Source organism: Protopterus annectens, chromosome 1.part0, assembly GCF_019279795.1.
Source record: "Protopterus annectens isolate FY-2018-M chromosome 1.part0, PAN1.0, whole genome shotgun sequence".
Lineage (NCBI taxonomy): Eukaryota > Metazoa > Chordata > Ceratodontiformes > Protopteridae > Protopterus > Protopterus annectens.
In genome coordinates this window covers 1,579,881,860-1,579,908,447 of record NC_056725.1, presented here as the reverse complement: position 1 = coordinate 1,579,908,447, position 26,588 = coordinate 1,579,881,860, and the positions used below count along the sequence as shown (strand labels likewise).

The 26,588-nt window shown below is 40.5% G+C and overlaps 1 protein-coding gene across 4 annotated transcripts in view; it reads left to right on the top strand.

The window, feature by feature from the left end:
* QKI (QKI, KH domain containing RNA binding) overlaps positions 1-26,588 on the top strand; it is a 1,466,119-nt gene that overhangs the window by 677,656 nt on the left and 761,875 nt on the right. For all 4 annotated transcript variants that reach the window (XM_044068030.1, XM_044068032.1, XM_044068031.1 and 1 more), the window contains exon 3: positions 1,634-1,750. In XM_044068030.1, the coding sequence (XP_043923965.1) occupies positions 1,634-1,750 (117 nt within the window). The remainder of the gene's footprint in view (positions 1-1,633; positions 1,751-26,588) is intronic.

The following is a 26,588-nucleotide window of genomic DNA, read 5'->3' as shown; positions in this document are numbered from 1 at the left end:
TTTTGACACGAAAAATGTAAACTTACTCCTCTGAAGTGATAACCATCCTAAAGTATGTGAGGAAACCCACTGTCAGAAAAATCATACTTACCAAAATGGAAAAGATTACAGGAGGAACACCAGTCTTCCTTATGCAGACATTAGTTTAGTTCTGGAATACCTTTTGTTTTTTTTTAGTCAGGGTCTTTCTAACTCCAGTATTAAAGTTTATGGTTCTGTCATCTCAGCTTGCCTTTCCTTTTCCTTGCCAATCTACTCACACTCTCACATTAATGCTATTCTTGAAAGGTGTCATTCACTTAAAGCCCCCCCAAAAAAAAGAAGCCCAGTTCATACTTAGGAGCTCTACTGTGTGCTAGAAAAACTTGCCTTACCTCTTTTGAGCCAGCAGATTCTTCCCCACTACAGATGCTCACTTGGAAGGCCACCTTACTAATAGTTATGACATCACCAAGATGGTCTCAGAACTATAAGCCCTTGTGTGCAAAATGCCTTTCACTGTCTCTCATAGGGATAGGTTAACTCTCAGAACTAGCCTGTCTTTCATGCCCAAAGTGGTATCAGAACTTTCTTTAACTATTCTATCCACTTTCCAGTCTTCTTTCCTAATCCACAGAACAAATCTTGCATACTCTGGATGTGGACCCCCAAATCAGGTACTATCTAGACAGGACAAAACCCCCAACTAGAGCTGCTGGTGACTTTCGCAGAGGGGAAAAAAGGCTCCAAACAAACCATCTTCAAATGAATATCTAGTTGGATCAAGTTCTGTTGCACTCACCATGTCAAAGCCCATTCCACCAGGCACAGTGCAGCTACCACTGCCTTCTTTCACGTGATTCCTAACCAGGCCATCCTAGAAGCTGCTTCCATTAAAGTTCAGTGGCCTTGCTGTAGTCTTGCTGTACAACATGCTCATGGGTTCTCCCTTGTTGACCTCAGTGGTGACCCATTCATAGAACTGAATCTGAATGTACTTTGCCACCACTGCACTATTGCTCCTCCTGAGCCCTCACTATAAGCATAGCTTGTGTTCTTAGTACTTTACTCCTATGTTTGTGCTATGGCTAGAGCATCTGTACCTTTCTGCATATAAGCACATGATGCAAAGTTCTTCCCCAGAATTATGTTACAAAGCATCACCCTCCATTGGTGCTTCTCCATTAGTTGTAACTTTCAGTATTGGTCTATATTCAGACTTGCTGTGCCCTTTCTGCTGTCACAGAACTGATGTCTCTTTCCCTATTTCCTATTAACTTTTTGAAAGTGTTTCTTGTATACTTCAGAATTTTCTTTCTTTTGCATCTTTCATTTGTCTTGAGTATGGGTGATTTGCTTATTTGTCAGTACATTCCTAATTTCATTTAATATTATTTATGAATAAAATGTTGCAATTATGTTAAAATGTTTCTGTAGTTGTAAACGCATTTTTTTAATAATTTGTGGTTTGAGGGGGCAGTGCATTTTAGAATATAAAACAGAATGCCGCCATAACTTATGTTAACTACATGGTAATAACTCCTGCTGTTAGGTTAACAAGATTTCATTTTAAGAATAGAATGTATATACTTTGCAGCTGTCAGTTGCAAGTCATGAGTTTATTAAATGACAATTTCAATCATTTTTTTTGTAGTTTAATTTTGTTGGAAGAATCCTTGGTCCTAGAGGGTTAACGGCTAAACAGCTGGAAGCAGAGACGGGATGTAAAATAATGGTTCGAGGAAAGGGTTCAATGCGGGATAAAAAGAAGGTAAGGCTATGTTTAAATCATACTGTGCTGATATTAGACCATCACAATATGTGCAGTTATTATTAATTTATATAAAACCAGTTGGTCTTTCTTCCTTTTCTCTTTCCTGAGCTGTCATGGTGCATGCCCTGTGTTTGGATGAAGCTTGTTTGTTACTGCTTACTGTCTTGTACTGCAGTTCCGCCTGTTCCAGTTGGTATCCTTTGAGTTTAAGATGACATGTTGCTAAATTAATATAGTGCACTGTAGCTGTTATACTTTTCATTTACGAAGAGAAAAGCTTCAGGTGCCAAATAGCATTATTTTTGCTGCAGATGTGTGCATGAGTAGATGTATCTGCGCGCACACACATTTAAAAAAAAAATGGAAATTACATGGAAAGCAGTGCAGCACCCAGCAGCCTCAGCTAGAGGAGTTGATGTGTATAAATTACATGGAAAGCAGTGAAGCACATAGCCAGTTCAGACAGAGGGGTTGCTGCGTATAAATTACATGGAAAGCAGTGCAGCACACAGCACACTCAGACAAGAGAGGTTGTTGCATGTAAGTTACATGGAAAGCAGTGCAGCACACAGCACGTTCAGACAGAGGGGTTGTTGCATATAAGTTACATGGAAAGCAGTGCAGCACACAGCACGCTCAGACAGAGGGGTTGTTGCATATAAGTTACATGGAAAGCAGTGCAGCACACAGCACGCTCAGACAGAGGGGTTGTTGCATATAAGTTACATGGAAAGCAGTGCAGCACACAGCACGCTCAGACAGAGGGGTTGTTGCATATAAGTTACATGGAAAGCAGTGCAGCACACAGCACGCTCAGACAGAGGGGTTGTTGCATATAAGTTACATGGAAAGCAGTGCAGCACACAGCATGCTCAGACAGAGGGGTTGTTGCATATAAGTTACATGGAAAGCAGTGCAGCACACAGCAGGTTCAGGTAGAAGGGCTGCTGCTTCCTTCCTTTAGGTCTGCATGCCAGTGTCCACTTCTGGCTCCTTTTCCTTTCAGCCAGAGAGTTCCTTTAGCGCCTGGGCCTATAATTATACTTGGTCAACTGAAATACCATGGAGCCACACGCATAATCCCCCCACCCAAACTTTTCATGCTTCCTTTTAGCACTGAAGTATAACCTTTAAATCATCTTAAGTAATTAAACGTATGCGTTATTCTGGTTTAGACATATGAAATATTTTACTTTGCACTGACTGCTATTTTCCTAGATATTTTCTCCAAGTTGTTACTTTGCAGTTTTCCACATTAAATCTATTCTGCCATACATTTTGTGATACCTTGAACATTGCTAATTCCAGCTTCATCTGCACATCATCCCATTTGTTTGTCAGCTGTGTTGTAAAACTTTGTCATCTATCTGACACATGCAGTTTTAACTCTCATCATTTTTCAGATGCAGCCTGTACTGAGCTGAGAAAAAGGAAAGGCTGTGGAAATGTAGGACACTCCATTTTAGGAGAGACATTGATAGACTGCAAAATGGTGGTCAAGAGGTTTTGAACTCCTGCTGAGAGAAGTTAGGATTTGAAGATCTGAGAGTGTATTTTGGGGAAGTGTACATTGTAGAACACTGTGGAGTAATTGTTTAAGGAGTTTGCTTTTCTTTTTCCACTTCTGAATGTTCCCAGTTAATTTCTTGAGATGAGCTTGTTTATACTGTAGTGACGTCTCTCATGGTGACTTTCTGATGTATGTAGTGGACGTCGTCGTTCTCATTATTCTCCTTCTCAGTCATTTATTTTTGTAGTTAAGTATTTAAATGCTTCTGATTCTAAGAACTGCATATAAAATCAGTATGTAGTCTATAGAGTCAAATAAGAGGCGCATCAAAACAAGCTAAAACTGTAGGATCTGACTAAAGTACAGGATCACAAATTAAAAGAAAAACAAACATTAAAGATTCAAGACTGGCACCATGTAGACTAGTTTTACACAACTGCTGAAATCTACATGATAATTTGTACCCGTCATGGTGGAGAAACACTCCTCTTAATTGTAATGAAAGCCTGTTCTTAGCATTATAGCACTCACCACTTTGGAATCTGATAAAACAACATACATGAGGCATCCCAGTTTCCTTCCATGGAGTTTTAGACCCTCGTTGAAATGTTATAAGATGTAAATATCGTCTGAACTAGAACACTTCAAGTTCATCTTGTTTCTAATGTTGAAGACTGTGTCGCAGTATCCGTTGCACACTTTTCTTGCAACAAAGCGCATCTCACCAGTAGACTTTTTTGAGTGAAGGGTACAAGTGTTCAGCGTAGAGTATTTATCTTAAGTGGTCAGTACTCTCATTCTGTGGTCTTATCAGGAAAATAGATAAACCTCTGCCCTTTTAAAATGATCTTCAGTAAGTGATTCCCCTTGAGTGGAAGCCCTTTCTGCTGAATGATGTCACTTCTGCTAACTAGAGCCATATAATGCAAGCCCCTTGGTCCCTGCAAGAATCCACATGCACAGATCTGGAAGATGAATGTCCTTTTGAAGAGACTGAAGCAGATGTAGTGATCGGATCTTCCATAATTTACTCTTCATTTTTACCTGTAACTTTAAAGTGTGGAAGACTGCCATGATTCCCCAAGTCCCCTGGGGATAAATGCTACGCTTTGTGCATCTTAGTAATGAATGTAGGAAGGGGGTTCACCTGTAAAGATTCCATAGGTCTGCTGTAGACAATACACTTTATAGAAATCCAAAAGGGCACTGCATTGAATTTAATTGCTTGCTATATACTTAAAAATGTTAGATGCCTTAACTCTGAAGATATAATATATCATTTTAATCTGAAATTGTGGAGCTGCTTAGGTTTATTGATTATTGTAGTGCTTGTATCTGATTAGGTTAAATCTTAAACCCAAGATTGAGGCTACCATCTTCATTTTTGCTAAGTTCATAGGTAGGTACTAGGCTATCGGCCCAAGGGCCTAAGTAAGCCTAGCGAACAAAGTTCACTGGCTTACGCCAACCCAAGAAAGTTAATTTCCTGTGCCCCTGTCGAGCAGAGCCACAGAAGTGATCCCCAGGGTGTATTTCCTATTTCCCATCACCAAGTGTTTTTTTTTTTTTAATCAATATAAGAAATTGCTTGCCGCTTTGCCTTAATATGGGGACCCCCCCGCATCTGAATACATGCATTCTAGATTTATGGAGATGAAATTGTCATATTTTTGCCTCGTGTCTTTAACCTTCCTCTCAAATGGTTATTAAGCACTGGAAAAATATTAATTGCCTTCTTCCCGAGCAGGTGATCGCTTATTTATCCATTATCCATACTCTGCAGTAAATGCATGGACTACAAAATGCATGCTTAAGCATTCTTTAGCAATACAGTATCCTTTATGCTTCCCAGTGTGGTTTCTGAGCAATATACAGTTTTCATGCAAGAGCTTGTATCCAGGTATGGTGATTTGCAGTGTGAATGCAGGCTGACTTGTTTAGACTTGGTCAAGACCTTTTATTCTGTGAATGATGGACTCCCTTAGTGACTATAGGTCATTGGATTTTGGTGAAAGAATAAATCAATTGTTTGGAAATTACCTTGCCAATAGGATTCATAGGACACAATTCCAGAGTTGAAGCATTGCAGAGGTTCATTGTGTCTTCTGAAGCTTTACAGTACTTCTGTGCACTGCAGTCATCACTTAACTGGACTAGATGTCTATAGCCTGTCTGCAGGCCTTTTTGCTAATTATCTTTTTAATAGAGCGGCTATATATCGTAATAATGCTAAGAGCAAATCTCAAAAACAAAGGTGTGAGTGGTTTATGCAGAAAGGGAGTATGGTCTTCCATGTGTCATATTGCCTTTTCCTCTGCTTCCTGTGATGCACCTTTGTAGGTACTACAAATTGAAACAAAATAAGTAGATTTGGATGCTTATGTGCTCTCTGCAGGTGGATGACTATTCGTTTCTTTTTTGCAGTTTCCTTTGCATGGCTAGTTTTATTCATTGTCATGAGCTGCTGTACTTTGGTCATACCAACAACTTGCAGGTGTAAATGGATGAGCGCATCTCTTAAGATCTGCACTTTTTTTCTAGTTACTTACACATTTCAGTTTTCTCCCTAATATTTGTTAAAATTGTTTGAGTTTCTGAGATTGGATGATGAGAACATGGATCATAATACACCTCGGGGGATTGGGGGGTTATTTGCCCACTATGTCCCAGAAGGTAACGTGACAACTGGCACTTAAGCTTCTGTAAGTGCCAGTGGAGTAACTGCCTTGAAGAAAAGCACCACTGGTGACCTTTGGTTTCCACCGGGGATTCCACAATGAATTTGTAGTCTGGGCAAATGCTTCCAACCCTTCTCCTAAAGCGAATTGAGCAGGTTCCATCATGTCATTCCTGTCTCATCCCATGCTAGCTCCTTTAGTACCAGGCCACTGACTGAACTCTGGTTTTCTTACTTACAGGCAGATCTCTATCCCTGTGTGTCAGGAAAGTTGGTTGCTAAAGTACCTTTTAGGTGTTTCGGTTGCTACAGATTTTTTATCTATTTATTAATTTTATGATGTCTGTCTTATCCTGTTCAGGATCTTGTTAGAACCTGAATTTTTCTCAGTCACCATGATTCAAACAGAAGCAACCTAAACTATTTCCATTGTGTTTTACCACAGTCATTAAATTTCAATAGATGTGTTGCCCAAAAAAAGCAAACGTTCCATATAATAGCATTAAGACCTCCTGCCCGGGTACAGGACTTATGTTCACAGACGTAAACTCTGTATCTCACTGTGCATCCAGTACTCTGGCATTTTACTTTGGTTGCTGGTATAATGGTTAAGGAAGTTACCTCACAGACTCAAGGCACATAGCTCTATTCTCACTGCTGGTTGTTAGTTAGGCATGCAGTAGTCTACAGACTGACTAGAAATGTAATAGTATGGGTGGTACTGGGGGCATTGTGGGAGATTGATTATATAAACTGCTGTTTAATTATCTTTAAAACATGTATGTAGGGCATGGAACACCATGACTGCACTCCAGAAATGGAAAAAGATAAGCGTGTTAAGCACCATTATGCCGTCTATTGTAAGTAGCTGTGATTTCCCATTTAACTCGCATGTCCAGTTCATTTATAAAAAGAGCTTGTTTTTTTAAATCTGATTTCTAGCACTCTGGTCATATGATGCCTTATTACTACTGTTTGTAGCGTTGCTTAGATTATATAGGGAGATTGAATCATTATCTCCTGCCATGTCTGAATTGATAGAACTTGAACAGATATAACTGAGCCATTATATGAAAGAAGATCGACATCATTAGGGTGATATTCCATGTATTACAAGCTAACAGTGGGCCATTTGATTAAGGTCTGTAAGCATTTATAAGTATTCTACCACTGACTCATTGGGTTAATACCCCTAATTGTATAGGGTATACACATTAGAGTCAGGACTGTTCTTTGTAAGAGTTGTAAATAAAGGAATAAGACTGCCTCTGTCAGTGAGAAAAGTACAGAACTGGCAGAGTTTAAAACCATGTTGGATAGCGGTCATATAACATAAATTTAAACCATATTACATTGGTCACAAACTCCATGATGATCCCGTATGACAGTTGTGAGTTTAGTTATGGAACATTGAATACTCTACACCTCTGCATGTGGAATAGGTAATGAAGGGCCTTTTTTGCACTATGGCTGAGGGACAGGCACACCTAAATCCGTTTCTTCTAACACTGAAATGTTATGCAGAGGGTGGGCTTGATTTGTCACTGCACTGTAGAGAGAGGTGAGCTGGGTAAATAAATGTCTGTGTATGCATCTTTGGCTGCATAATTAGAACTTGGACTGTGAAGAGTGAAAGGCAGCTTTTTGAAACGTAACATCATGCCCCCTATTTTTGATAGCAGGAAAGGAATCGTCTTGAAGTGTGAAAAAAGAAAGAAAAGAAAAACACTTCCTTCACACAAACTGCAAAATTGCTCCTAATGCGATATCTGTTTACATATAAGTATCTGTAAATTTGCATGTATATGGGTGGGTGTGTATATTCTGAGTATGTGTGTGTATCTCTGTCTGTACATATGGATATAAAGCATCTCTTGCCACAAAAAGTTTGATTATCTCACTGTATGTCAGTCACAACTCAGTTCACTGAATGAAACAAACAAGGCAATAGGGACTTGGGGGGGGCAACCTCCCACAGGCACATGTTAAAGCCTGTTTTGGAAGTTTGCAGAGTCATGTTTCAGTAGATTGCAATCGAAATTGAGTGACAGGATCAGAATTCATTTGAGAAAAGGTAATGGAGTCATATTGCACATATGTGCATGTCAGTACATTGTGTGTGAAATGTTTGAGTATACACACACACTTCTGTACTTTGATATTTTTTTCTTTTTACCACCCATGGGAGGTTTTTTTTTAAACTTTTTGTGATAACTTGCATTTTTACTCGTATAGTATTTCCAATAAGTATTTAGTAGCACTTTTATTTTTTAAACAGAAGGGACCCCTTTTACATGCACAATGCATTTAATGGCTTTCTATGCTAGTATGTTATCTTGAAAATTCCATTTCATGTATGCCAAACAGATGGATAAGTAATTTATCAAAAGGATGAGCATACACATGTGCATACAGGTAATTTAAAGAGTTGCATATTGGGCACATTCTTGTGATGAGGAAATTGCATAGTTCAGTGAAAACCTGTATGTGGACACAGATTCACATACAGACAGACTCATCAGTGTACGCACCCCAGCTAAGAATTAAATCAGAGATCCAACAACTCCAAGGCAGTAAACTAACCACCACAAGAATTTTGTTTGTCAACTGCAGCATTACTGGTCTGAAGAGGCTGTTTTTGGTATTTTTGCAAATGGATATTGTGGAAATCTTGCATGGGTCTGCGGTTTTGTAACTCATTTTAAGGTTGTTGGTCTAAAATGTTAACCTAGCGTGCTAAATTTGCTGCTTCAAGTTAAGTGAAATGTAAATCCAATGGAAATAGACTGACTACCTTTTTATGGTTATTAGAGCATTATTGCTGGGAACATGCCTGCCAATTAGTTAAGAAAACATGACCTGTTTTATTCTGTAGTTGGCAGGAAAGCTTAATTTTCTTTTGGACATTGTCACAGATTCATTTTTCAGGTTTAGTGGTTAGTTCTGTATGTTATCGTAAAACCTAAATGTATGCTCATTCCTAGCTGGAAAGCCACAGAATGTAATTGGCATTACTACTGTCATTTTATTGCTTCATAAAACCTGCTAACTTCAAGCTGCAGTGTATGTAAAGCTAGAAGACTAATGCAAATAATGTAAGGTTAGAAAATAATTTAGTGCATTATCTCTGTCCTGTAGAGAAATGGCTTGCATAGCTGACTTCATTGCTTTAATTGCATAGGCAGTGTTTGTGTAGCTCAAAAGACTGTAAAACAAATGACTGCATTTTGTAGAATGTTGTAAACCTTATGGTAGGAGCTAAACTGGTGCTAGATTTAAGTGGTATATTGGCTGCTCTTAAAATGCATGTAGCCATTATAATTTACAGTTCTGATAAATGAGGATTTTTTTTTCTGCATTTCAGGATTAATTGAAATTCATGTGCATGAAGGGAATGTGTTGGAAGAAATCTGGCCTATGTGTATGCAGATTGTGCACTGCATTGTTTTTATAGCAGGATTTATCATGCTCAGTACGGAGAACTTTATCAGCTGAGAGCAGATAGGCCTCCAGCGTACCGGTCTTAATGCTGGTGTTCCTGGGCCAACCTTACTGCTTCACATTCACACATGTCCTGTGTGTTTCTTGAGTCACAATCATCTCTGTGTGGTAATAATTGTACTGACACTATCGAGCTTTAACTCTCTGTGTACTAGTTTCCTCTTATTCTGGCATATGCTCATGTAATGTGTGTATGTGTGAGAGTAAGAATTTGGTGTGTTGAGGGAATGGTTTTCATGATGTGCAAAGCCCACAAACTTCCCTTAATCCTGCTGTCATTCATTCTCTGGTTATCCTATAATCCAGCATAGGGTCAAAGGGGATGACTTGCCTCATGCATGACTGTAGCTCTGAAGTAAATTGTGGTCTTTTTAAGTGAAACTTCAGACATTGATGCAGTTTACTGAAGTTTGTTAGAGTTGCAATTTTTGGTTTTGTACTTTTTTTCTATTTGGTTTAAATAGAACTGGAGTATGCTTTGCCACTAATGTCTGTTTTCAGTTGGCAAGAGTTATTATTTTTAAACTTGTTTTGGTTTCCAGGAGGTGTGTGTGTGTGTGTGTGTTTGTGTGTGTCTGTGTCTGTGTCTGTGTGTGTGTGTGTGTGTGTGTGTGTGTGTGTGTGTGTGTGTGTGTGTGTGTGTGTGTGTGTGTCTGTGTGTGTGTGTGTGTGTCTGTGTGTGTGTGTGTGTGTGTGTGTGTGTGTCTTTGTGTGTGTCTGTGTCTGTGTCTGTGTGCTGTTTGCAAAGTTTCCTTGAAAAGGAACTGTGGTCCATAATTCAGTTGGTTTTATTGTATTTAGCTCTATTAAGTTAAATGTGCTTTTTAGTATGGACCGTTTTAGATAGGGTGAGTTGTTAGGAGTGCCATCATTTCTGCTTTCTGTATGCTGTGTGTAAACTTTTATTTTATTATCCATTTGTTTACTGGGGATGTCCAACTGGGTTAGAGGCCTGTTTTCAGCTGAAGCTCAGGGAGAAAAGCTCCTTTATGTATTAAAAAAAATCCATGCAAATTCATGCAATACAATACCAGAAACACAATTTTTACAAGAGAAAAAATTTTGATTTTGGTTTTAGCAAGAAACTCAAATTTTTGACTTTGGGGAATTTCCATTGCTATGATAATGTTCCAACATCTCAGTGTACCAGGTACTTGTTTCTTATGCTAATGATGATGATGATTATTATGATTAGATCACTTTTGCGGTAGACATTGTATGGGACTTACCCTGACAAGAATACAGTATATCTAGCCAGTCCCCAAAGCTTTGGGCTCCTTTCCAGATTGACATACATCTTCCCTTAGCCTGAAAGGATCTGCTGTTATAAGAGGGGATCTACAGACAAACCAAAATACCTTACTTCCTTGCCACTAGTACACAAATGCACAGTCTCATCAGCATTGTGTCTGGTAGTATCAAATGGTCTGCTTCAGCTCTTGGTCTTCAGACAGATAACAACCCTGTTGGGGACCCTTCCTTTTACTTTAGATGCCTGTTTAAAATCCTTTGTTTATGCCTGTCAGAAAGGGCAAGTGTAGTTGTGGGCACCAGTTTCTTATAATGACTCCGACTTGAGCTGCGGGTTTGCTTGGGGTCTGAATGTGACATCCGGTCTTCATTCCTTTACCCTGAAAACTGTTAACATCAGACTTGACTTCCTTTGTGCTCTTTCTGGAGAACAGATGACTACTGGCCTTAAGGTGAGCATCCATGTTGTCTTTTTCTCCTGTGGCAGACCTTAATTCTAAAACTTGCACGCACTTGTACAAAAACTAAGTCCTAGTATCTAATTCCATTTAAAAAGGGTTAGTAGTTCAAAGTGCAAGTTGCTGGCAATTCACGAGTTTCCCTGCACAGGTAAGAAGTAATAGAAGAAAACCTAAAAGCTCCAAGCCAAGGCCTTTCTGACCCCACGTTAATATAATCATTTGTCCTAGGTGATGGCCACTGCAACTAGTCCAAGAAAAGACCATGTCTTGGAGCTCTTAGTTTTTTTTTTTTTTTTTCTCTGTCATCTCTTAAGGAAACTCTATTTCCACTGGCTTTTTCTTTCAACTTCCATCGTTATCAGTCACCTTATTCCTGTTTTCTGCATGGGGTCAGGGTGTCGTATTAACTGTTGCCATTTCTCTCGCTCTCTCTCAATCCAGTGCCACTCTCCTACCATCTTCAACAGTCATGGTTGACTGTTGCAGCTTTTCTCGCACACAGTCTCTCTCTTAGCTGGATGCTGTGTTCCTCTTGCCTTCTTCTTGTCTGTCCCAAATTTTCTGACGTAAACTGGTAGGTCAAATTCCTAATTTCATCCAAAGTTAAGTAAGGTGGTATAACCTTCTACCCCTTTCCAAATGTGATCATGTTATTTTTCTTTCGGCTTTTCCCGGTTAGGGGTCACCACAGCAAAACTCCGGTCCGCTAATGATTGGCAGTCGATTTTTTTTTTTTTTATGGTGCCGAGGTACCAGCCCGACGCCCAACCTTCAACTAAGGCATGCCCATTCAAGCATGTCTTTCGAACGCCACTCGACCGCGGGGAGGACATGCAGACTCCACACAGAAGGCGCTCCAGATTGGGACTTAATTTTTGTACAAGTGCATGTAAGTTTTAGAATGAAACTACCACTTTAACCTTTGTACAGATTTTTATTTTTTTTAGCTGACAAAACTTCCACTCCCTTACCTCATCTGGAAAGAGATGGAACTTAAGGTTTGTACCATCTTTCTTAACTTTGGATGAAATTAGGATTGGATTTTCCAATTTATGTAAGCCTTTCCACCTGTTCTTTCCTGTTCTGACACTAGCTGTATTTTTAGTTTTGTATAATCTTATGTAAGTTTCAACTACAACAAACTTTTTTTCCATCCCCTTTCTGTTCTTGCAGGAGATGGAATTTAACTTGCATACCAACTGATGCAACTCTTACAGTTAAATAAAAGGGGTGGAGTTATGGAAGCACATTAATTAAAAAGTAAATTTGACTAACAGATTAGCATTCTGATGGATTTAACAATGGGTTCAACTTGATAGTCATTAGAAATTAAGCATTTATAGGTTATGGATGATGTAAATATTTTGACTGTTTTTAAGTCTAGTGAAATGATTATGGATGACTTTTTTTGACATTTGTTTCATTTAATAATAAAATGATTTAAGTTTTTACACTGTTTTTCCGTGTTGCATTTTCTTCTTCTTTTCTTAGTGGCACCTCTTTCTCGGGTATCCAAAATTATTTATTTAGTTTTGTCTAGCTCTGATTAATTCTAATGATTCTAATTAATGTATGAGGTTGGCATGCACTGGAATAAACTATCTTCCTCCATTGTTTTGGTTGAATTCCTGATACAGTCCTTCAACTTAAAAAGCTTCCTTCCCAGTTCTTTATAGGTTTGGAGTAGTCATAATGATAAGGCCTCACTTGTAATCATAATGTGTTAGCAATTTTAATATAAATTATGGATATACTTGCATTGCTGGCGTCTCTTAAAAATATAGCCCCTGTGTTTTTTTTTAATGGTTTAGAATTTTTAACATGCTGTGTGTCACTGTCCCAGACAGAAGTTTATACTGGGCATTAGAAGTAATGTGATTAATCATTTATCAGTAATTCTTGGGATGGCGGGGCATGTGGTTGGATTTCCTTGCATCTGGTCTAACTCTGGTCATAAGGACAAAATGAGTAACCAAATCGTAGGTGTCATTAAATGTATAAAGGACACGTACTCCTCATGAGGATTAATTGTCATACACCAGATTATGTAGGAATATGAGGACATATATGAATAGAATATGACTTAATGTGTTGGCAGACTGTTTAGTACTAAAAAACTGGTATGTGACTAGAAAAAACAAGACTGCACCTTTTAATTGTTCAAAGTTGAAGAATATATTCTAATGGAATGTGGACAGAAATCTTATCAGTTTCTCTTAGACGTCCTTCAGATGAATCGCTTACTAAACTTGAGTAACTAACGTTAAAGCTACAGATGACAGCATGATAAAGTGAATGACTAGAACAATTTCTGTTACCGCAGCAAGACAGAAGAGCTGAAGACAAAAGTATTTAGGCAGTTTGTTTTATTTTAGGAAGTGTGCAGGCCTCATTGAATTAAGAAACTGTGTGTGTGCGTACGTATCTGTATTTTCTTTATTTTTCTTGACTCTCTCAACTCTCCACAGTTTCACAGAGTATCTATATTTTTGCATCAGATTTTTGGTTCTTTTCATCATACAGTTTGTGGTTTTCTGGCAAATTATTGCTGAATGAAGTCACAGAATGACAGACATTCGAGTTTCAAACTTCATATCATTCAGAAAATGCATGCTGATGCAAAACCTATTTTATCAAATTTCTGAATTTGCAGAAGCAATGTTTTAAATCTGTGTGTAATTTGGGGCTTTTATAGTCCCACTCTTTAGGGATTTGTCCAGAATTCATTTGTTAAGAAATTGGGAGGTATGTAATCTTGACTGTCCCTATTTATAACTGATTTTGTAGGACCTAACACACACACACACACACACACACACACACACACACACACACACACACACGAGTTTTAAAAACAGACAGCTGCTCTTTCCTATGTTCTGCTCTTGTGTGTTTAACTGTTACAAAAAAGAAATGCATTTAAAGTGCGATTTTCCTTTCTGAATGAATAAACATGCATCAGCATATATTTTGAGCTACGAAGTCAGCATATTTCAGAAGTCAAGGGTGTAATGATGCATGTTAACATCTTCCGAAATAGAAGAAACAGAAAATTGAATTGTGGATATACTTATATTGTGGGGCTGAAACTGAAATATCTTTAACATACTAGCTGTTTACTGTGATTTACTAACTGAGATAGCTGGTAGGTAAAAAATTGTTCATATCTAACTGCAGAATGTTCATAGTATAGCTGCATTTGTAGTGGATAAGTATTGAAAATAAATATACATGTTGAAGAGAAAGATAACCCCCCGGCCACACGCTCATTTGTCATCAGGTTGCAGAGTATCAGAGAACTGAAAATTAAGTTTTATGGGCTGAGGCAAGGCCTCCTGCTATGTTTTATCATCAGTTGCAAGGTCACAGTACACTAAAGGAAAATGGCTAGGGCTTTATAAAACTTATACTATTTTCTGTCTTGTTACAAATTGAGAAATGAAATGCATTTTCACCAGAGGAACACAGTGAAATGATACAATGGGAATGTAATAGTATAAAGATGTGAATGCTGTTTTTTTTTTTTTTTTAATTACAGTAAGTGTATTTTCTCATTCTGCTGTGTAAAATTGAATAACTTTTGATGTTGTTGCAATGTTTGTGGATTTTCATTGTTTTATTATGTTATACAGCATGAGACTTCATCGTCACTGCAGTGTAAGAATTGATGAATATTATAATTCTTTAAATGGGAAGGGTTATGCTGTTAAACGTATATAAAGAAGGAACTCTGCTCTTTAGATGTATGTATGTACATTTCTGTCTTTTGGGTAGTCGAAGAAAGGCTGTGTAATTCATTTGTACAGAAGCAGCAACATCATTTTTAAATTATTAAAATTAAATCTGCTCCTCTGCTATGCATTCTGTATCTTCATTGTAATTGTTTGTTGTGCACTTTCTGCTACATTCCTTCCTGTAATTACTTACCACATCATATCCTACCAACTATTTTACTTTGTTTTCCAAACATTCTTGCATGTAAGATAGAAGGTGAATACTTTTACTTTGTGTTTCTAAATATGCATACATTTTTTGTAATCACTGGTCAGTAAGTTTTATTTTTAGTGTACAGCCTACTTTTTGTGAATTGTAGGTTTAATGCAAACTGTTAAATATTTTGTTATCCCATTATGGTGTGTGAGTGACACTGATTTTAACTTATTTTCAATTGCTATTTTATCTTGTGACATTTTCTCATTAAAAATGCATTACTATTCTTAATATTTAAGCTAAAATGAAACATAATATTTGTGTAATTATAATAAAACCTACAATTCTTCACAGGTGGAACTGGAACCTTATTGAGAAATATTTAAAGTTTTCCCTTTAAAAAGAAAGCTCTGTTTTTAAGTGAACTATTGATGAAAATCCATGAAAGCTAGTCCAGCATGGTTCATTTTTCAAACAGCTTGTTTTTATCGCTGTTGAGAAGCCACTATATGTTACTTGAAATAAGTTTTAAGAGAATCTAAACATCTTAGCATTCTTTTCTTAAGAAAACAGCATTATGGCACAGTTGCACTGAATTTGATTATCTTATCCAGTGGTACAGGGCTTTATAACCCTCGGTCTTCATTTGTCTGCTCTGTGACCTTTGAAAACACTTAGTGACACTTTTTTGGTGCAGTTGGGAAGCTGAGCTAAGCTCCTCAGCAGTCTCCTGGACTGCATGCCTCATAACTACCTATGAACCAAATTCCCTGCCTTTTGTCCAGTACTTCAGCCATGTCAGCAAACTGAATGTTGTTCTTCTTTCGGCTTTTCCCGGTTAGGGGGTCGCCACAGCGGAACTCCAGTCCGCTAATGATTGGCAGTAGATTTTTACGGTGCCGAGGTGCCAGCTCGATGCCCAACCTTCAATGAAGGCACGCCCATTTACGCATGTCTTTTGAATGCCACTCTACCGTGGGGAGAACATGCAGACTCCACACAGAAGGCGCTCCAGCCGAGAATCGAACGGGAGAACCTCTTGCTCTGAGGCGACAGTGCTACCGCTGCACCACCGCGGCTTCACCGAATAAAAGCTTTAAAAAGGCTGCAAGAAATGTGCTTACCTGTGTCATCCTGTAGTGTCTAAGCATCTTTCTCATACAAATTATTAGTGAGTACGTGCCAACCCACATCACTTAAATCTGTGTAGTGGAATGCAGCTGCCTTGCTTGAAATTTGCTCATCTGTCCTTGACATATCCGGGGGGGGGGGGATACGCATACTAAGAGGTGCCACCTTCCATCCAAACCATTACAACACAAATTGTCCCTCCTTGTCTTGTAACTCTACCAAGCAGCAAGTTTTCGGAAATAAGACCATGCCCCACAGGTTGTCTCACCCCCCCCCCCCTTACAGCTGGCATAGTAACTCTCCATAGTGCCACTACTCACTAATTTGCTGTGCTTATGTGGTTCTAAACAGCTGTCTTCCAGTGCTGTTACAGTAGGCTGGCTTAGATTTGGTCTTCCTTATAAGCATGCAAAGTTCCTGACATTGAATGTAAATGAATTCATTAATCAATACATTCTAGAAGAGTATATTTAAACTTTCTTCTCTGCATATTAGATACGTACCTTTCAGTTTACTTTTCTTACAATTTTCCAACCTCTCATTGCATCAACTAGATTATCTCCATACCATGTTGGGTACAACAATTGTCAAGAATTCTCAACTTAATTATTTTATGATTACACTGTAATTCTTTTTCAACCCAGAATATTCGGTCTTCCAAGAGTCCTGTCATGTTAGTATGTTTTTCTTCACTTGTTTAAACCTGTTTTTCTGCAGAGAAGAACATGACACTATAACGAGCCATAGAGGTTCTTAACTGTATAAACTAGCAGGTTAAACCATTCTGCTGAGGAAGCACCTGCTCCCAATAAGTGTCATTGAGCCAAGCCATTTACACTGTATGCCATAATGCTGTGTGTGTTTGGTACTTCACTACCTTGTCTGACTCTCCCCCTGCCTTTACTCCTGGTGACCTAAACTCTACATCTTGTTGTTGCTTTTAAGGCTGTACACCAATAAATAAATGTTGAAAATTGTTTGCTTTTGAAGAAGCAGTTAGTCTTATTATATTGTCTTTAATGTACTAATGACCACCTTGAATAACAGAAAATACAGTTTGAAAACACTGCATAATGAGTCTTGTTTTTGGCATCCATTAAGGAAACACTAGCATAATAACAATAAAATACAAAGATTGTCTAGTCCATCTTTCTAAAATTGTTGTGGTCCTGATCTAGCAGCCTCCTGGGCACAGACTGCATAATTAAGCAGTGCTGCTGGTTCAATAGATAGCTTACTTGTCTTTGGTGCTGGAAGACCAGAAAGGTACAAGTTCTAGTCCCACTCCAGGTGACTGGATACCTGACGCTGCAGTGCAACATGGGGGAGAGCAGTGCTGCATTCCTGAGTGCACTGTCCTTAGGATGATATGTTAAAAAGAGGTCCCATCTGCTTGAGTTGGGGTAGGTCAGGTCGATGTGAATGCTCCCATGGCATCTATCAGAGAGAATAGGTGAAGTTCCCAGATCGCCTGGCCAAATTTCTCTTTGTAGTATAAATGCTGCTTTGGGTCTCCCCTGAAAAGAAACCACTGTCATATTGAAACGAAACCAGTCAACAAAGGATGGGTAGGTAGATGTACAGCAATTTATAGGTTTAGCTAACATTTCAAGTAACAGTAATAAAACATCAAAAAAAGAAAAAAAAGACCAGAGAAACCTTCTTTATTGGGCACTGCCTATTCAAACTCTTTTTAAGATTAAATAGTATAGATTTCATCTGAATATTTAACTTAAAATAACATAATGAACTGCCTTAATTAAATGTCCACCATTAGACAGCTATGCTGCCTTCTGAAGTTGCTGTCCAGCAATTCAGCAGGTACATAAGTTTAATCTCCCTCAACTATATGCCCAACTCAGTATACAGTTTCCCAATTCAGCAGCCATTTAAGTAAGGAAGACACAGCACAGTGATTATTCTGACCAGCTATTCCTCTGTATTTTAAGCAGCATCTAAAACAGTGGTAATTCTACAGAGGCAACTCCAAACAAGCATGATCCATGGACATTCCTTCCTTTTCTGTGTGATGGTGTATGTTTACACCCCCCTGCTAATATACCCCCGTATGAAGAGTACAGTTGAATCAGCCACTTCCTCTTGAAAGCCGTCTTGCCTTCCTTATTGCCAGAGTTTAAATACCTACTGAAGTACAAGGCTAGCAATCCCTTGACAAAGTATAAGCAAGCAACAACCCACCCCCTCAACATTAGACTTGCATCAAAATAGCTTCAGGCAACACATCAAAGTATGTTTATTCCTGTAACTTTTTTGTTTGTTTGAAAGTCTTCTGCAGAAAAAGTCAGACCACATCATTTGGCCACATTAATCATGTCACACAACATAATATCAATGAGTAATGCAGTGATATAGCAGTAAGATTTCTTTTCCTTTTCCCTTTCTTTTTTTTTTTGGTCGTTTTTGTTGTCTCAACCATCTCATTTAAGATTAGTGCTTAACCATTGCCAGCATCAAAGAGAAAAAACGTGAAGTAAAGAACGGCTAAAATAACTGTTTAATGAAATAAAAACAGACAAGCTCTTTCAGGAAAACCCTTTTTCAAGTCATAAAATCATGGCAGATAAAGAAACATTTAAAAAAGGCCATGAACCAATGAAATCAAGCATACAAATGAGACAAACCTAGCAATAAACTTGATTGGTTACAAAAACAGCATCAAATAAAATGAAAATAATACTATTGGTTATATAGGAAACCAAATGACCAATGAATCGCACTGTGATACAATGCACTACATTCAGTATCAAAGGAATCGCAATGATCATTAGACTGGAAGCTTGAGCTGTCAAATCTTGCTACATATATACCCCAAGTATTCACTCCTTTCCTAAGCAGTGCACCCAATAAAATTCTGTCAAAGAAGTGATATCATTGGCGAGAAAAAGCCATTAAAACAAAGTTAAAAAAAATTGCCAACGGCAAAGCCGGAAAACAGTATAACCCATTCTTATAATAGTGAGTAACCTAATAGAACAATCTTCTAAAAAATACACAACACCAGATGAACACAGCGTGACGCCTGTGCACTGGCCCAGCAGTCAAGGACCTTCAGTCCTCACTGTTAGCACCAGTGAGGGGCGTCCATATATGGAAAGGATAATAAATACACACACATTAAAGTACAATTTCCCTTAAGAGCACATACAGGTCACAGTCAGTCTGGGTATGGTTCATCCCTTTCTCTACAAGTTCCCAATAAGACTCCCCACTGGCACAAATATATGGTCCAGGTCTCAGCCTAGTGGGCAAGCTAAAACCTCCAGCACCCTCTGTCTAACCAGTGTTTCGTGTCCCTGCCCAAGTAGTTCACACACACACACATGCACACACTTTGAGATAAGGATTTTATACAGCCACACAGACACTCCTGGGAAAGGCTGGCATAGGTTTTCTACCTCTGCCCCTTTTGCCCAGACTATATGGTAGTACCGGCTGCCACCACCCACTATTATCAGCTACTCAAAGGCCTTTCTGAAAGGGTGTTCAGTTATTACTGTGCAATATTATCCAAATAGTAAGTGTGACTGAGCAGTCAAGGCTAATTAGAGTGACTGGCTACAGTATCACTATATACATGCAATGTATTCTAGAGCTTAAATTAACTCTACATAAAACAGCCACGGTTGAAAGGTTTTAAAATATTTAATAATAAAAATACAAGTTAATACTTCTTACTTCACAGTGCTAGTCAAGAGTTCAGAGATCACAGAGAAATACTTAAAATAATACAGTAGAAACAAGAGGGAGGAGCATAGGGTGACATACAAGAATGGAGGAAGATGCACACAGGTGGATTATATCTTATGTAGAAGGGCCAGTCTGAAGGAGATTGGAGACTGTAAAGTGATGGCAGGGGAAAGTGTAGTTAGGCAGCATGTGATGGTGGTTTGTAGGATGACATTGGTGATCAAGAAGAGGGGGATGAGTGTGAGGGCAGCACCAAGGATCAAATGGTGGAAATTGAAAAAGAGCAATTGTGAGGTGGAGTTCAGGGAAGAGTTAAGGCTGGCACTGGGTGGCAGTGAAGAGTTACAGTTAGCTGGGTAACTACAGAAGGGAGATGACTAGAAAAGTGCTTGGTGTGACATCGTGAAAGAGGAAGGGGGACAAGGAGACCTGGTGGTGGAATGAAGAAGTACAGGAGAGTATACAGAGAAAGAGGTTGGCGAAGAAGTGGGATTGTCAGAGAGATGAAGAAAGTAGACGAGTATAAGGAGATGAGGTGCATGGCAAAGAGAGAGGTGGTGAAGGCTATGGATAAGGCGTATGAAGAATTGTATGAAAGGTTGGACAATAAGGAGGGAGAAAAAAACCTGTACCGATTGGCTAGATAGAGGGACCGAGCTAGGAAGGATGTGCAGCAGGTAAGGGTGATAAAAGATAATGAGGGAAACATACTCACAAGCGAGGAGATTGTGTTGAGCAGATGGAAAGAGTACTTTGAGGGGTTGATGAATGAAGAGAATGAGAGGGAGAGAAGGTTGGATGATGTGCATATAGTGAATCAAGTGCAGTGGATTAGCAATGAGGAGGTAAGGATAGCTATGAAGAGGATGAAGAATGGAAAGACTGTTGGTCCAGATGACATACCTGTGGAAGCATCGAGGTGTTTAGGTGAAATGGCAGTGGAGTTTTTAACTAGATTGTTTAATAAAATCTTGGAAAGTGAGAGGATGCCTGAGGAATAGAGAAAGTGTTTTGGTACCGATTTTTAAGAATAAGGGTGATGTGCAGAGCTGTAGTAACTACAGCGGGATTAAATTGATCAGTCACAGCATGAAGTTATGGGAAAGAGTAATGGAGCTAGGTCAAGAAGGGAGGTGATGATTAGTGATCAGCAGTATGGTTTCATGCCAGGAAAGAGAACTACAGATGCAATGTTTGCTCTGAGAGTGTTGATGGAGAAGTACAGAGAAGGTCAGAAGGAGTTGCTTTGTGGACTTTAAGAAAGCATATGATAGGGTGCCTAGAGAGGAGTTGTGGTATAGTATGAGGAAGTCGGGAGTGTCAAAGAAGTATGTAAGAGTGGTACACAGGATATGTACGAGGGTAGTGCGACAGCAGTGAGGTCTGCAGTGGGAGTGATGAATGCGTTTAAGGTGGAGGTGGGATTACATCAAGGATCAGCTCTGAGCCCTTTCTTATTTGCAATGGTGATGGACAGGTTGGCAGACGAGATCAGACAGGAGTCCCTGTGGACTATGATGATTGCAGATGACATTGTGATCTGTAGTGAGAGTAGGGAACAGGTGGAGGAGACCCTGGAGAGGTGCAGATATGCTCTAGAGAGAAGAGGAATGAAGGTCAGCAAGACTAAGACAGAATATATGTGTGTGAATGAGAGGGAGGATAGAGGAATGGTGAGGATGCAGGGAGTAGAGGTGGCAAAGGTGGCTGAGTTTAAATACTTGGGATCAACAGTTCAGAGTAACTGTGAGTGTGGAAGAGAGGTGTAGAAGAGAGTATAGGCAGGATGGAGTGGGTGGAGAAGAGTGTCAGGAGTGATTTGTGACAGACTAGTACCAGTAAGAGTGAAAGGGAAGATTTCCAAGAGGGTAGTGAGACCAGCTATGTTATATGGATTGGAGACAGTGGCTTTGACAAAAAGGCAGCAGTCCAAGCTTGATGTGGCAGAGTTGAAGATGTTAAGATTTGCACTGGGTGTGACGAGGATGGACAGGATAAGGAATAAGTATATTAGAGGGTCAGCCCAGGTTGGAAGGTTTGGAGACAAATTCAGAGAAGCAAGATTATATTGGTTTAGACGTGCTGAAGAGGGATTCAGAGTATATTGGGATAAAGATGCTAAGGATGAAGCTGCCAGATAACAGGAAAAGAGGAAGGCCTAAGATGAGGTTTATGGATGTGGTGAGAGAGGACATGCAGGTAGTTGGTGTGACAGAGCAAGATGCAGAGGACAGGAAGAAATGGAAACAGTTGATCCACTGTCGGTGGACCCCTAATGGGAGCAGCCGAAAAAAATGATGATCAACACAGAAAAACACTTAGTCTAATCTTCCTAATTCCTAGCTATTTCTAAGAGAAAGCACAGTTACATATAGAAACAGGCAGTGCTGGAGAGTTGAATGTTCTCAAGACAAAATGCTCTGAGCTCTCTGATCTCTCTAAATTGATAATACAGAGCTGCTTCACATGACATCATTCTTCACACTTCTCTGGTGTTCCCAGGCTAACAGAAACTATATTTACATTCTTTACACCTGGTCAGAAACCGGAGCATTAAAGGACATTTATACGTGCAAATTCTTGCCATTAACTCTGGTCTTAAAACAACTGGCAGGATGCCTCCCTCTAGACATATGCCTCCCTCTAGACATATCGGCTCCGAATTTTAACATCAGACAGTCATGGAATCCTTGACTTCGCTTTCTTACAGCAGTGTGCACTGTTACATTTTTGAAGTTCAATATCCAGTGCAGTCTTTTCACATTTAAGAGGACAAGGCTGTGGCTTACATTAATATTTACAAATGACATAATTATCTACAAAATTCTATCTGGCTAGGCTGGCAGTCTTCACCTATCTTCACACATTTCCCCCCTGGGAGTACTCAAGCTAGTTTGTGGCCCTTGAGAAACGTTGCTTTAGAGGGTTAGGTCTATCTGATGAGTATACCTTATCCCATTCCTTGTCTTGAGAGACCATCTGTGTTGGCATTGCTAATCCCACTACGGTGCTGCACTGACATATCATATGCTTGCAACCCTAGGCTCCATCTTAGCAACTTGGCATTTTGCTGGCTGGCTCTGTGTAACCACGTTAGGGGGGTTTTGATCTGCCACTACAGTGAATTTTCTTCCATACAGATAAGGCTGAAGTTTCTGCAGTGCCCGCACTATGGCTAGACTTTCCTTTTCTACAACTGCATAGCATTCCTCCCTGTGTTGGAGCCTGTGACTGAGATAAACCACTGGGTGCTCTTCTCCCTCTGAAGAAATCTTGCTAATTACAGCCCCCACCCCATGGTTTGAAGCATCCACCTGCACAACAAATTCTTCGCTGTAATCTGAACTGGCTAACACGGGGTCCTCCCAAAGCTTCTTTAAGCTTCTGGAATGCCTGCTCACATACTGTGGTCTACACTACCTTATCTGGCCTGTTCTTCCTTGTCAGGTCTGTGAGGGGAGCAGCTGTGGTACTATAACTGGGGATGAACTTTCTGTAGTACCCTGCTATCTGTAAGAATGCCCTCACCTGCCTTTTGGTAACAGGTGCAGGCCATGCCTGAATGGCTTCTACTTTGGCAGGTTCTGGCCTGATCTTACCACTCCCCACTCTATGTCCCAGGTAGGAGACCTCTGCCATACCCACCTGACATTTGCTCAGCTTAATGGTCAACCCTGCCCTCTGTAGTCTGCCCAGCACCTCCCTGACATGTTGAAGGTGCTCTTGCCAGGAATGGCTGTAGACGGCAATATCATCTAGGTAAGCAAGGACATACCCTCATGCTCCTGCTAGGATATGATCTACCTGCTTCTGGAAAGTTGCTGAGGCATTTTTCATCCCAAAGGGCATCTTTGTGAACTAATACAAGCCAAAAGGAGTCAGGAAGGCTGACCTCCCTTTAGCACTGGGAGTCAAGGGCACCTGCCAGTGACCCTTGGTAAGATCAGAGGTTGTAAGATGCTTAGTCCCACCCATCTCCTCTAGGGCCCCATCTGTCCTAAGCATGGGATAAGCATCTGACTCTATTTAATTTCCTGTTGTCCACACAGAACCTGGTGCTGCCATCCTTCTTTGGCACCAGCACCACTGGGGAGGCCCAGGGACTGTTGGACTCTTGAATCACCCTCCTGTATCTCCTCCCTCATCTGATTCTCTCAGCCACCCTATAAAGGGGCCTGCCTAATAAGCCTTTGGGGTCCTGTATCCACCTGGTGCTGCACCAGATGGGTGCACCCTGGTTTCTCACTGAACATGTCCCCAAACTCCTGTAACACTGCTATTTCTCGAACTTGTGTAGGAGATAGCTGCTGCGACATTGCTACCTCTTCCACTGAGGTGTCAGTCTGAAACTCACTGAGGAGATCAGTCACCAGATCTCCTTCAGACTCCTCCTGCAATCCACTGCAAATGCTCAGCACAAGGGCCTCCCTATCATGGTAAGGTTTCATCATGTTAACATGGTGCAATTTGTGCTCCTGCCTAGCTGTTCAACCATGTAGGGTACCTCCCAAGCTGCTTGCAGCTTGTTGTCTGATAGGAATGAGAAACCGTACCTGCTGCCCTACAGCATACTCTCTAGCTCAAGCATTCCTGTCATAACATACCTTTTTCTGTTGGGCTTCTGCCAGGTTCTCTTGGGCCAAGCCCATGAGTTCCCTGAGCCTTGTCCTGAGGTTTAGGATGTATGCCACAACAGACTCCTTGTGAGATTCACACTCACCTTCCAACTCATTTCTAATTAAATCCAGAGGTCCCCTCACCCTGTGCCCATACAACAACTCAAAGTGTGAAAACCCTGTGGACTCCTGGGGAACCTCTGTGTAAGCAAACAGATTGGGCAAATATTTGTCCCACTCCCTCTAAAACTGGTCTGCAAATGCTTGTAGCATGGACTTGATTGTAGAGTTTAACCTCTCAACAAGACCATTAGTCAGAGGATGGTAGGGGGTGGTCTTCAGGTGCTTCACCCCACAGTACTTCCACAGACAAGCCAGCAGGTGGGCCATGAAATTGGCACCTCTGTCAGTTAGTATTTCTTTTGGGAAACCTACCCTGCTGAAAATCTCTAACAACGCATTTTCCATCTTTTCTGCCTCAATGGAGGACAGAGCCACTACTTCGGGGGATCGTGTAACATAGTCCACTACCACTAGGCTATACCTTTTCCCTGTGGAACATGGGGTACTCAGAGGTCCCACAATATCCATAGCTACCCTCTGAAATGGCTCCTTAGTCACAGGCAAAGGCACCAAAGGAGCTCTCTCACCTTGTCTTCTGCCTTGCCTACCTTCTGGCACTACTCTCAGTTCCTGCAGTACTCTGTTACATCTCTGGAAATTCCAGGCTAATAGAAATTCTGCATTTACTCTGTTACATCTCTGGAAATTCCAGGCCAATCGAAGTTCTGCATAATACGTCTCTTTGTACATTTTATGCCCATATGACCTGCAAAGAGAATATCATGGGCTATGGCTAGAAACTCCAGATGGTAGGCTCTAGGCACTACCAACTGCTGTACCCTCTCACCTTCTAGCCCTCCCTCAGGGTCCACTCTCTATACAGTAACCCTTTGCCCCAGTATACAAATTCCCCCTTCCCTTGAGAATCAGGTGCCTCTCTAGCTACCTGCCTCAGGCATTGCAGTGTAGGGTCTGAGAGATGAGCCTGTCTCAACTCTGTCTTTATAACCCTTCCCAGCTCCCTTTCCACAGGAATTCTGGCATCTTCTGACAGTGGTGCCTCACTCTCGGCCTTTGGTACTACTACTCACCTCTACCTTTGCAGTCACTGTGTCCAAGGGACCATCAGTACCCACAAACAGCTGTGGCTCACCTTCAGTTTCACTGCTACAGAGTACTCCCTCCCTGAAGTAACCACCTCACCATTCCTGGCTGCAACTGTCTGGGTCTCCACCAGGCTACCAGACCCGCATGCTTGTCTCCTAGCCAGACTGCGTGTAACTACATAAGAACATGGTACTGGCTCATCCAAATCCTTCCCTATCAGGACATCTGCAGGATGGTAGTTCGATACCCTTGTTGTCTCAAGACAACCTACTATTGGCATTTTGTCTTTCCCACTTACTGGCTCTCTCATCTTTTGTTCCCCACCTTGCCTCCGTGGACATCTGTATGCCACATGGCCCCACTGGTTGCATTCAAAACATTTAACCCTAGGTCCTGGACGTGTACTTGGACTTCCCCTGCTACTGGCAGATTCTATTGGGGCAGTCTGTCCTGCCCGCCATGGGTTCCTTTAGACTGGTGGTCTCTTTCCTGTGCAGGGATGCCCTGCTTACCAGGTATAGGTCTCCCTTCTTCCTCAACTCATCTGAAGTAGCACATTGTCTATTAGCTAACCAGATCCTCATGTCCTCAGGCAAAGTGTTAAGGACTTGTTCCCTCATCAAAAAGTCTGACCGCCCTTCAAAAGTGGTGACCTGACATCCACTCACCCACCTATGAAAATAAGTGCTCAGTTAAGCAACATATTCACACACACTTTAATCTCCCTTTCGTCCATGCTCATGAAACTTTTTTCTACAAGTTTCAGGTGTTGGCTTAAAACATTCTAACAAACAGTGCTTAACAGTGTAGTTAAGACGGTCAACGTCAGACATTTTAGACAACACAGTTGCAGCTTTACCATGGAGTAAGGGGGTCAGGA